The 13,262-nt window shown below is 46.1% G+C and overlaps 1 protein-coding gene across 1 annotated transcript in view; it reads left to right on the top strand.

The window, feature by feature from the left end:
• The window catches only part of LOC137326672 (EEF1A lysine methyltransferase 3-like), a 54,424-nt gene continuing 41,162 nt past the window's right edge, over positions 1-13,262 (top strand). Inside the window, exons 1-4 of the mRNA XM_067991978.1 lie at positions 1-131; positions 8,184-8,400; positions 9,394-9,505; positions 10,915-11,322. Of these exons, the coding sequence (XP_067848079.1) occupies positions 1-131; positions 8,184-8,400; positions 9,394-9,505; positions 10,915-11,322 (868 nt within the window). The remainder of the gene's footprint in view (positions 132-8,183; positions 8,401-9,393; positions 9,506-10,914; positions 11,323-13,262) is intronic.

Below are 13,262 nucleotides of genomic sequence, written 5' to 3'. Positions count from 1 at the left end.
ATGGTTCCTATTTCCACTCACATCGTTACCTCTGGAGTCTGCCATGGATCTATCGTTGGCTCACTCCTATCTTTCATCTACACGCTGCCCCTTGGCAACATCATCCGAAGAACAGTTATGGAAAAGGACAAGTAACGATCAATTGTGAAAATGCTTAACTGGAGGAGGGCAAATTTCAGTGAGTCAAAAAGGGATCTTGCCCTGGTGGATTGGAATCAAAAATTGGTAGGCAAAACAGTAATTGAACAATGGGAGGCCTTCAAGGAAGAGTTGGTTGACGTACAGAGCAGACACATCCCTACGAGGAGGAAAGGAAAGGCATTTAAAGCTAGAGATCCGCGGATGAATAAAGATATAGAGATTAAAATGAAACAGAAAAAGAAGGCTTATGACGAATGTAAGGTTCACAATACAGTAGAGAACCAGGCTGAATTCAGAAAGTACAGAGGAGATCTAAAAAAGGGAATAAGAGGGGCAAAGAGAGAGTATGAGAATAGATTAGAGGCGAACATAAATGGGAACCCAAAGTCTTTTATAAATATATAAATAGTAAAAAGGTAGTCAAAGGAAGGGTGGGACCGATTAGGGACAAAAAAGAAATCTTTTTGTGGAGGCAGAGGGCATGGCTGAGGTACTAAATGGATACTTCGCATCCGTCTTCACTAGAGAAGAGGATGCTGCTACTGTAACAGTAAAAGAGGAGGTAGTAGCGATATTGGATAGGATACAAATAGGTAAAGATGAGGTACTTAAAAGATTGGCAGTACTAAAAAGTAGAAAAGTCACCTGGCCCAGTTGGGATGCATCCTAGGTGACTGAGGGAAGTAAGGGTGGAAATTGCGGAGGCTCTGGCCACAATCTTCCAATCCTCCTTAGATATGGGGGTGGTGTCGGAGGACTGGAGGATTGCAAATGTTACACCCCTGTTCAAAAAGGGAGAGAGGGATAAACCCGACAATTACAGGCCAGTCAGGCTAACGTGGGAAAAATTTTAGAGACAACAATCCGAGATAAAATTAATTGGCACTTGGAAAAGTGTGGGCTAATAAATGAGCACGGATTTGTTAAAGGAAAATCATGTTTGACTAACTTGAATGAGTTCTTTGATAAAGTAATGGAGAGGGTTGATAAGGATAGCATGGCTGATGTTGTGTGTATGGACTTTCAAAAGGCATTTGATAAAGTACCACATAATAGACTTGTAAGCAAAATGAAAGCCCATGGAATTAAAGGGACAGTGGCAGCGTGGATACAAAATTGGGTAGGGGCCAGAAAGCAGAGAGTAATTGTGAATGGCTGTTTTTCAGACTGGAGTGAAGTATACAGTGGCATTCCCCAGGGGTTGGTATTAGGACCATTGCTCTTTTCGATATATATTAATGTCCTGGACATAGGTATAAAGGGTATAATTTCAAAATTTGCAGATGACACGAAACTCGGAAATGTGGTAAACAATGTGGAGGATAGTAACAGTCTTCAGGAGGACATAGACAGACTGGTGAAATGGGCAGGCACCTGGCAGATGAAATTTAACGCATAGAAGTGTGAAGTAATGCATTTTGGTAGGAAGAATGAGGAGAGGCAATATAAACTAAATGGTACGATTCTAAGGGGTGCAGGAATAGAGAGACCTGGGGGTGCACATACACAAATCTTGTGAAGGTGGCAGGACAAGTTGAGAATGCTGTTAAAAAAGCATATGGGATCCTGGGCTTTATCAATAGAGGCATAGAGTACAAAAGCAAGGAAGTTATGCTAAACCTTTATAAAGCACTGGTTAGGCCTCAGCTGGAGTATTGTGTTCAATTCTGGGCACCACATTTTAGGAAAGATGTCAAGGCCTTAGAGAGGGTGCAGAATAGATTTATTAGAATGGTACCAGGAATGAGGGATGGGGAGACTGTAGAATCTGGAGCTGTCCTCCTTAGAACAGAGAAGGTTAAGAGGAAATTTGATAGTGGTGTTCAAGATTATGAATAATTTTGATAGAGTAAATAAGGAGAAACTGTTTCCAGTGGCAGAAGGGTCGGTAACCAGAGGACACAGATTTAAGGTGGACGGCAAAAGAGCTAGAGGAGGCATTAGGAAACATTTTTTTACGCAGTGAATTGTTATGATCTGGAATGCACTGCCTGAAAACGTGGTGGAAGCAGATTCAATAGTAACTTTCAAAAGGGAATTAGACAAATAATTGAAGGGAAAAAATACAGGGCTATGGGGAAAGAGCAGGGGAGAGGGACTAATTGGATAGCTCTTTCAAAAAGCCAGCACAGGCACAATGGGTCGAATGGCCTCCTCCTGTGCTGTACCTACTGTGGCACTATGACATGACATCAGGTTGCACATGTATGCTGACGTCACCCAGCTCGACTTCAACACCAGCTTTCCTCTCCCTATCTTTGTAATTCCCTCCCCCCATGACGTTCACCCCAAGATTGGTGGCTGTGCCTTCATCCGTCTAGACTTTAATCTCTGGAATTCCCTTCCTACACATGCCCACCTCGCCAACTCCCTCTCCTCCTTTAAGTCCCATTTTATAACTTACTACTTTGACCAAGTTTTTAGGTATCTTTCCTAATATCTCCTTCTTTAACTTGGTGTCAATTCTTGGCTGATTACGCTCCTGTGAAGTACCTTGAGACGTTTTCCTACGTTAAAGGTGCTTTATATAGAATTATATACAATTACATAGACAGTACAGCAGAGAAACGGGCCAAATGGCCCATTTGTCCATGCCAGTGTTTATGCTCCACACGAGCCTCCTCCTACCTCTCTTCACCTACCCTACAAGCATAACCTTCAATTATTTTCTCCCTCATGTGTTTATCTAGCTGCCCCTTAAATGCATCTATACTATTCGCCCTAACTACTCTTTGTGGTAGCGACTTCCACATTCTAACCACTATCTGAGTAAAGTAGTTTCTCCTGAGTTCCCCATTGGATTTATTAGTGACTATCTTATATTTAAGGCCCCTAGTTTTGGTCTCCCCCGAGTGGAAACATCTTCTCTAGGTCTACTCTATCAAACCGTTTCATAATCTTAAAGACATATATTAGCTCACCCCTCAGCCTTCTCTTTTCTAAAGAAAACATCCTCAGCCTGTTCGATCTTTCCGAATAGGTAGAACCTTTCAGTTCTGGTATCATCCTTGTAAATCTTTTTTGCACCTTCTCCAGGGCCTCTATATCCTTTATATAATATGGAGACCAGAACTGTGCAAAGTACTTAAGTATTTAAAAGCAAATTGTTATTGTTGTTGCTGTAGTTGATTAGTAGCCCATGAGTTAATGTAAGCTGCTTCTATTTGGGCCTGTAGCTGTGAACTTGCACCATGCGAAGAATTGCCGATCCCAGTTGGCCGGTGGAACGTGTGTGTAACAGTAGCTGAGCTGGGAATCGCTTGTTAATGATCATTGCAAACAGTTGAAATTCCAATCACAAGACTAGAGCGAGAATCTCTCACAGCAGAATTTGTCGGTAGATCTGCCTTTACAGCCAGAGGGGTCTTGGTTTGCTCTCTCGATATTATTTTATTGATTGTATGGTGAGTTCCTTTCTGGTTTCTTGCCTTCTCTGTCAGATATTTATTCCTGTTCACCTCACCGAGTATTCCCTCCCTTTAATGTTCCCGGACTGATTTCAATCCCCGAACATTTTACCTTCACTTTTAATTTCCTCTGACAGATTGGGAATTACTCATCTCGCCAGTGTACCGTCAACATTAATGTCAACGGAATATATTGAAGAGATGTGCTTTGAGAAGACTGCGGCTCACCAGGCTGTAGTGGCACCCCACTGTCAACACCCCACTGTCAACACCCCACTGTCCACACCCCACTGTCCACATCACACTGTCAACAACACACTGTCCACACCCCACTGTCAACACCCCACTGTCAACACCCCACTGTCCACACCCCACTGTCCACACCCCACTCCACACACCCCACTGTCAACACCCCACTGTCCACACCCCACTGTCAACACCCCACTGTCCACAACACACTGTCCACACCCCACTGTCAACACCCCACTGTCCACACCCCACTGTCCACACCCCACTGTCCACACCCCACTCCACACACCCCACTCCACACCTCACTGTCCACACCCCAGCCCACACCCCACTCCACACCTCACTGTCTACACCCCAGTCCACGCACCCCACTGTCTGCACCCCATTGTCCACACCACGCTGTCCACACCCCACTCCACACACCCCACTGTCAACACCCCACTGTCCACACCCCACTCCACACACCCCACTGTCAACACCCCACTGTCCACACCCCACTCCACACACCCCACTGTCCACACCCCACTGTCCACACCCCACTCCACACACCCCACTGTCCACACCCCACTGTCCACACCCCACTCCACACACCCCACTGTCCACACCCCACTGTCCACACCCCACTGTCCACACCCCACTCCACACACCCCACTGTCAACACCCCACTGTCCACACCCCACTGTCCACACCCCACTCCACACACCCCACTGTCAACACCCCACTGTCCACACCCCACTGTCCACACCCCACTCCACACACCCCACTGTCAACACCCCACTGTCCACACCCCACTGTCAACACCCCACTGTCCACACCCCACTGTCCACACCCCACTCCACACACCCCACTCCACACACCCCACTGTCCACACCCCACTGTCCACACCCCACTCCACACACCCCACTGTCCACACCCCACTCCACACACCCCACTGTCCACACCCCACTGTCCACACCCCACTCCACACACCCCACTGTCCACACCCCACTGTCCACACCTCACTGTCCACACCCCACTGTCCACACACCCCACTGTCCACACCCCACTGTCCACACCCCACTGTCCACACCCCACTCCACACCCCACTGTCCACACCCCACTGTCCACACCCCACTGTCCACACCCCACTGTCCACACCCCACTGTCCACACCCCACTGTCCACACCCCACTCCACACACCCCACTGTCCACACCCCACTGTCCACACCCCACTGTCCACACCCCACTGTCCACACCCCACTCCACACACCCCATTGTCCACACCTCACTGTCCACACCCCACTGTCCACACCCCACTGTCCACACCCCACTCCACACACCCCACTGTCAACACCCCACTGTCCACACCCCACTGTCAACACCCCACTGTCCACACCCCACTGTCCACACCCCACTGTCCACACCCCACTCCACACACCCCACTGTCCACACCCCACTGTCCACACCCCACTGTCCACACCCCACTCCACACCCCACTCCACACACCCCACTGTCCACACCCCACTGTCCACACCCCACTGTCCACACCCCACTGTCCACACCCCACTGTCCACACCCCACTCCACACACCCCACTGTCCACACCCCACTGTCCACACCCCACTGTCCACACCCCACTGTCCACACCCCACTCCACACACCCCACTGTCCACACCCCACTGTCCACACCTCACTGTCCACACCCCACTCCACACACCCCATTGTCCACACCCCACTGTCCACACCCCACTGTCAACACCCCACTGTCCACACCCCACTGTCCACACCCCACTGTCCACACCCCACTCCACACACCCCACTGTCCACACCCCACTGTCCACACCCCACTCCACACACCCCACTGTCCACACCTCACTGTCCACACCCCACTCCACACACCCCACTGTCAACACCCCACTGTCCACACCCCACTGTCCACACCCCACTCCACACACCCCACTGTCCACACCCCACTCCACACACCCCACTGTCCACACCTCACTGTCCACATCACACTGTCAACAACACACTGTCCACACTCCACTATCGACACCCCGCTGCCAGCACCCTAATATTCACATTCCACTGTCCAAAACCCACTGTCCGCACCGCAATGTCAGCACAGCAAAAGTCAGCACTGCCCTTACTGTTTCTGATGACTCCAGCTTCTAGTTCCTCTGACATTAGTGCGTTTGCTACTCACTGATGCGGGAACTATGTTACTTGCTCCCAATCTCGTCACACAAACCCAGCTATTAACGCCCGAACAGCTGTGATAGAGGGAAATGGATTTAACGATAGGCCTGATTTCTCGAGGATTTTTGATTGACTCGGGTAGTCATTAGAAACGTCCACAATCGCGGGCTCAACCTAACCACGAGAAATTCCATTCCTTGAAACTACGGAAGATTTGTGAGCAGCACCAGCGTTTGACCGGTTCCCCGGTAGTTCACACGATGCCTTTATCATCTCGCTCATTCCAATCGGATATCAGTTTTATTTAACTGAACTGCTGGACCCTATGTTTCGTGATCTTATTTAAGACTGTGCTCCACTCAGTAAAGAGGCACGTGAGCAATGGTTAGATTCATGTTTCATCAATGGAGTGGTAAAGAGAGGCATATTGCACAGAGAAGAGGTTTGGGAAATAATGTAATCAAATGTAGCCGTTTATTCAAGGACACAGAGTTCTGTATTTCCCTTTGACAGTATCGATATAAATGAGCACAACGTACGCTTTAATTAAGCACCAAGGATGCTCTTGGTGCAATTCCTGTGGGTTTCGCTCGTTCTAATCGCGTCAGAAACTTTGAGCAGCGCAGAATACAAATGTTCTGTTCTTATCGCTTTACTCAGGGATTTAACGTACGGAGCACCATGTACGTGCAAATTGTTGTGCTTGTAGTAATTGTCCCGCACTCTTCAATCGCTACAATTCGCGCTGGGTGAAAATGTGCCTCTCGAACCCCCCTGATATAAAAGACACACGACAAGGTCCTCCGCCTCTCACCCCTCCCCCATCAGACTAATCATTTATCCTGCTGGCCCCGGCCTCCTGATTCAGGACGTGCGGAATAGAATTTGCAGAGAAGAAAATAACCAACTCGGAAGCCGCGATCTCAACACATTTTAGACGTTTATCAGATACAATAAACACTCACCAACAGTGCAGGAGACCAGCGGGCATTAATCCCAACATGGTGTTATTTCGTCTGCAAATCGGAATAATTGGTGAATATCTGGTTGATATTCAAGTCGCAAGTCACCTTTCTTATTCTTCTGTTCTGTTTGCAATTTAATTTTGCGACAGTTGGTTTATCATTGTCCACATTGACATGTGATACCGGCTTGAAATGTGGGAAGGGGCCAAAAGTGAAATCTACTACAATCTCTATTATTGAAGGGCTGGCTGAGGAGAGCGGAGGCGGGGGGCGGGGGGGGGGGGGGGGTTATTGGAGTAGTTCAAATCCTAAAGGTTACAGAGAAGATAAACGTCAAGACGTTTAATATGATCATAGATTTCAACAAGAGAGCACAGTCTGAAGAGCGGCAATGAAAGGACAGCTTCGATCTAACTTCTTTAGGCAGAAGGTGATGAGTAGATGGAATGGTCTACCAAGGGCGGCAGTGCGGGCTGATGGTATCAGCAAATTCAAGTGAAGGAATTTGATAGAGTGGTATGTGAGGTGTGAAGGGATATAATATTTCCTATACTCTGGGACCGGCCTTTTTGTCCTTCCATTCTTATGTTGCTAATTTTCGGTGTACATTCCAGTCAAATTCTCACCATCTGATACGTTACTGAACTAGATATGTGCCTTTCTAATCCGATATAAATCGAAGTTCTTACCGTTTTATGGAAACCACTAGCAAAGTTTGGAATAGTTCCCATCAATTTAATTGTATAACGGTAGAAATAACGCAGTACTTTTGTAACAAGTGATTCAAACAAATTTGATAGCTTGGCTCAGTGGTGCCATTCTGGACATTGACTTAGAAGATCGCGGATCCCATCCCCTGTGAGGGACCTGAGCAAATAATCCAGGTCAACAGATGGTGTGCTGCAGTTGGAAACGTGTCGCCTTTCTTATGATACCTTAAGCTATCTGCTCAGGTGGATGTAGAAAATCCCATACCACTAATTGAAGAAGAGTTTTCCCGATGTCCTAGCCAACATTCTTCCCTCAACCAACACCATAAAAATATGCTAACCTGGTGTTTGTCTCAATGCTGTTTGTGGACACTTGATGTCCGCAAAATTGGTAGTTCATCATGCCTACATAACAGGAGTGACTACATTTCATTGGCTGTGAGGAACTTTGGGCAGTCCCGAAGACTCGATATATAAATGCAAGTTCTACCGTTTCTTGGAACCGTCAACTGTCGCCTGGAGCGAATCCCCTTCCAGGTCACAGAGGATTCATCAGGACAATTCCAGAGGAAGATTAGAAAGGATGACGACCGCCCGGTTCCAGGAGAATTCCGGCGACGATGCCCCAAAGGAGGGGGGTTGTGATTCGACTACGGTCATTTATGAGAACAAATATGAGTTCTGCGGATACAATTTAAAGATCACTCGATTCATCAATGCTAATCTTGGTTTTTCTGCTTATGTCTGGCAAGCTGTAAGTCAACTGGATTAATCGGATAAAGACAATGCCGGCTTGTCACATCTTATGTATTTACCAGAAAGATGTAGCCTCGTTTACTCTGTCCCTGTTCTAAGTTACAATGGGTTTGGAATATTCCGCCTTATCTGAAACAATAAGTTGGGTTTTAAAAATACATCACCGATCTAGCACAGCTTGGTCACAGTCCGCCGTGTACCTGGCTGGAACGTGTATTTCTCACATACATTTGAAACACAACAACGTAGTTTTCTCTGGTCTCAAGCCCTGATTTTAATAAGGGTTAGAGGCTCAGCGAAGCTAATTAAATAACGTGCCCTCACGGGTGCCGGTGGGGTGTTTTATATTTTCATCCCCTCTCCCTCTCCCCCTGGAGCTGCTGATCTGTGCTGTTCCACAATCACCCGCAGCTTCCTCGCCCTAAATGTCCATTCTACGCGTGTGAGGCCTGGCGCGGAGCGTCTAGAGGGTGGGCATTGTTGCTGAGGCCGGCCCTATCCTCACTTTAGGCCTACCTTAGGGCAAGGGAAGATCATTGGATACTATTCTCGATGTTGGCTGAAGTAGTACCGACCAGGAGTGGAAACTGTGACCTTCCAGATCTTTGAGAGTCGGTACCGAATCAAGTGCTGCAGCTTCACGTTGCGCTCCGGGTGGTTGGGTGAGGGACTTGGTGGGACTGCAAGTTCGATCACTGCATTTTCCAAGTTATTTGCCATTATTTAATTTGGGACCCGTTGCATTAGCAGGAGAGAGAGCAAGAACAGGCGGCCTGTGAACAGGCCCGCCAGTGCTGATCTGAATCCATTGGGAGGTGGATAAGAGTTTCCGAATGACAACAGTTACCAGGAGCGTTCCGTTATCTCTGTAGGGCTACAGTACTTTGTACTTAGATCCCACCCTTCTTTAATAGCAGGCGTTGGGATCCAAATGCTTTGTAACATTTTCTGAATAACTTAATCCTAACGCACATGCGTTCCATCTTTTCAGGGGATTGCTCTGTGCCGGTACTTCGAGAAGGAGAAGATCAGTTTTACTGGGAGGAAAGTGATTGAGCTGGGATCGGGCACTGGAATCGTGGGGATTTTAGCAGCCTTACTCGGTGAGTTAAAGCGTGGGAAGTGAACTGAACCGCATCACTTTGTTGATATCAGGAAGGAATATAATCAATAGTGACAAGGTTTGTCCATATCGGGAAAAGGAGTGTTTCCAGTCCGAGAGTGATTGCTGATGTTGATTGAGTTCCGTTGGCCTTGTAAACATGTATTGGTTGCAATTCATTCTCATTGCTGTAAATTTTTGATTGTCATATAATCTTCAAGGTGAACATAAACTGAGGTCTAAGAAATTTTCAAACGAGTTGTCGCTCCCATGTAGATTTTCGTCTGTCCTATCAGGTAGATGAAAAAGATCCCATGACACTGTTCGAAGAAGAACAGGGAAGTTCTTATCGTCTCCTGGCCAACATTTATTCCTCAACCAACACCCCCAAAACAGATTACCTGCTCATTTATCCCATTGCTGATCGCGGGATCTTGCTGGGCAGGGGAGCAGACGCTGTTTGGCAATAAATCGGTTGCCAACCCACCTGGTCTTGCAAGTAGATTTGAACGTTAGATTGGAAGTTATAGTTTTTGAATTGTCGCTAAATCCAGTCAACAGGCAGTTCACCATCCGATTAGACACCAAACAAAGGAGCCAAGACCTGAGGCTGCCAACAAATAAAGGTGAATATTGTATTGGTTCTCTGTCACTAGGTGGTAATTGAAGCTTCAGTAAGTATTGAGCATGTGAGTGGCATCTGGTGAGAGAAATCCATACATGATAGAATGTGTGATAAAGACATCGGGGACGTACAATGTCATTGCGTCTTAGATCCTGTGGATTCAACGCTCAGCTTCTGACAGATGTAGGTATAAAGACGCGTCTTAAAGGAAGAGATAGATGTGGAGAGGTTTAGGGAGGGACATTCGTAGTTTAGGGCCTAGACTGCTGACGGCACGGCCGCCAATGCTAGTGCGAAAGGAGTGAGGGATGCTCAACAGGCCAGAGTTGAAGGAAGCAGAGTTCTTGGAAAGTTGTAGAGCTGGAGAAGGTTACAAAGATTTAAAGCGGCAAGGCCATGGAGAGATTAGAACAGGAGGATGAGAACTATAAAATGAACTACTGTAAAATTGTTAGATCTAATGATTATATGTATATTTGATCAGTGGTTTGAAAATATTCCCAAGTTTGTTTGACGTTCCTAAAACATATACACTGAGTGCTACGTTACAGTGTTGACGAGAATGTCCCGATCCCATAGGCATGAGCTGAGGAACAGATTCCTTCTCGATACATTTGCTGCTGACCCCTGCGGACAGAGCGCACATCATGGGAATAAGAGCGCTGTGGGGCAACGCTTGCTGACAGTTCTTCTTTGGGACCGTTATATTTTGCTGCTGTGATCACAATGTAGTATCAGTTGTTAAGGGCAAACCAAAATGGACACGGATTTTTTTTTCTCGACAGGTGGAGATGTTACCATGACAGATAAACCGAACATTCTGAAGCAAATAGAAAACAATGTCTCCATCAACATCCCCACTGCCCGCAGACACCGTTTAAAAGTCAGTGCCCTGACCTGGGGTGAAAACCACACTGACTTTCCGACCGACTATGACTTCATCCTGGGTTCTGATATTGTCTATAGCTCAGTTACCTACCCCGCGCTAATAGAAACACTGCGTCATCTCGCCGACCGAGGGGCGACAATTTACCTCTCCTCCGAAATACGAAAGGGGAACGGATCCCCCGCTTTCCACATGGAGCTTCTACCCCAGTATTTTAACTGCCGGGTTATTGACAGGTTAGAGGACAAAGATATTACTGTGTACAAAATGACCAAAATTGGTACAAGTCCTGGGGATGGGCTCCCAAGTAAAGACTAAAATCTGCTGGTCCCTGAACCTGACACTGGGATTGAACGAGCCTCCCAATCACCGACTTTTTAAAAGTCCGAAGAAATATTCAACATTCCCTTTTTTAAATTTAACACCTTCTCTAATTGTCCCTTTCTACCGTGTGGCATCACTTCCCGGGCGCCGATTGCTTTCTGATATCTCGGCCAAATGCCTATTTGTCCTGTATTAGGATAAAGGGAACGCGTTTGCGAACCTTATCACGATGCGCCAGTAAAGTAGTAATGACAATAGATTAACAGCACACAGGTCTTCAGTTCTAATTGCAGAATGGCAAGTTATGAAATTTATTTCAATCTGGTTATTCGTGGGTTGGCACCACTAAAATGACAGGGAAACTGATGATTTCGGCCAAATGTTCAATATTGCTGCAAATGACTCCAGCACACTCTACGTGTTTGACTCCTGATGCCCTCTGGCCAGCAGCAGCAAATTTTCATGAGGCTCATGGCCATTAGCATAGGCCTTAACAATGTCGTGCATATCGCAAAATCAAATAAAACATTATTGCGACTGACAATGTTAGTGTTCAGCTACAGCCTACAGCGAATACCATTGTATTACTCCAACGGTCATCAGTCCTGAGCTCATCTCCTTCGGCACAGGCCAGGGATATAACTCATCACCTCCCTGGTCTACCTGGAGTACGAATACACTCGATGGTTCACTGATGCACTGAGCTATGTTATTTCCTTGTTATTAATATTCACTGTGACACTATTTGGACAACTAATTTGAAGCGTACCTGTTCTTTACAAGACAGGAGCAGCTGAAGATCAAAATAGTTTAGGTGAAAGCAATGTTTAACAACCACCTCACATTTCTTCACCCGTCTCCTATTGACAGGTTCAGTAACCAATAAAGGAACTTCCTTTCCGGATGTCGCCAACAGTTGTTCTATAAACTGTAGAAGAAGCTATAGCATATCCGCTAATTTATGATTAAAATCTTTATATGACATTGATATTTTAGTTCATATATATTGATAGGCAAGTTTACATTTTAAGTACACTTGACACAATGAATGCAATAGTATAAAGTAGACAAAATCTCGTCTTTGTTATTTCCTCTCATGATCAGTGAATGTCAGTACTCTTAATTCTTTAAGACAGTTTTATTAACAATCACATATAACTCCCTTCCATTAAATACAGATATAAGGTCCATTGCAGAGGTGAAATTAACTGTACAGCTCAAATATCCGGATTAGATGCTATGTGCATTAATGTAACAGAGAACTGATCCCGTGTTGTCCAATATATTACACATGTGGCCAACTGGGAATCCAGATGTGACTAATTGCACTTCTGATTATTAAATAAAATGAGTAATAGACATCGTCATTGGGCATGTGATCTCAATACTCACATTCGCAGGCACGTGCATGTGTACGTTATACTTTTTGTTCGTTTGTTGGTAAAACGGTAAGACGAAAAGCAGATTGTGCGAGTATTCTTTGATCTCTGTTTATGCTTTACTCCCGTGGTTGCTGAGTGGTGGTACTGTATATGTTTGTTAGGTAAATATACACATGTGAAGTGCATTTACCTGTATCGTGTGGGTGTACTCAAGGCGGTTTCTACTAACACTAGTGCATATGTCTAAAATGGCGTAGTAGTAGCCACACTTCTGTCTAGTCAGCTATTTCTGTTGGGCATCACTAAATTAATCGATCTTATACTGTTAAGGTGAATGATTTATCGACAGCGGTTTACCCTGCCGCCCATTCAACCAGCTCCCATGGGCTTCTACGAATGGCATCCAAGTTATACACTTAACGCACCACCTATTTAGGTATAGACTGCAAAAGCTAACTTTGCCAAGCACGCACAGTATGTACGATTGCAAAGCGCCTAATACTCGATCTCAGCTGACGCAGTGTAGTTGCAAATTTGAAAT

This window comes from Heptranchias perlo, chromosome 10 (genome assembly GCF_035084215.1).
Source record: "Heptranchias perlo isolate sHepPer1 chromosome 10, sHepPer1.hap1, whole genome shotgun sequence".
In the NCBI taxonomy this organism is placed as follows: domain Eukaryota; kingdom Metazoa; phylum Chordata; class Chondrichthyes; order Hexanchiformes; family Hexanchidae; genus Heptranchias; species Heptranchias perlo.
This window is presented reverse-complemented; position numbering and strand designations above follow the sequence as displayed.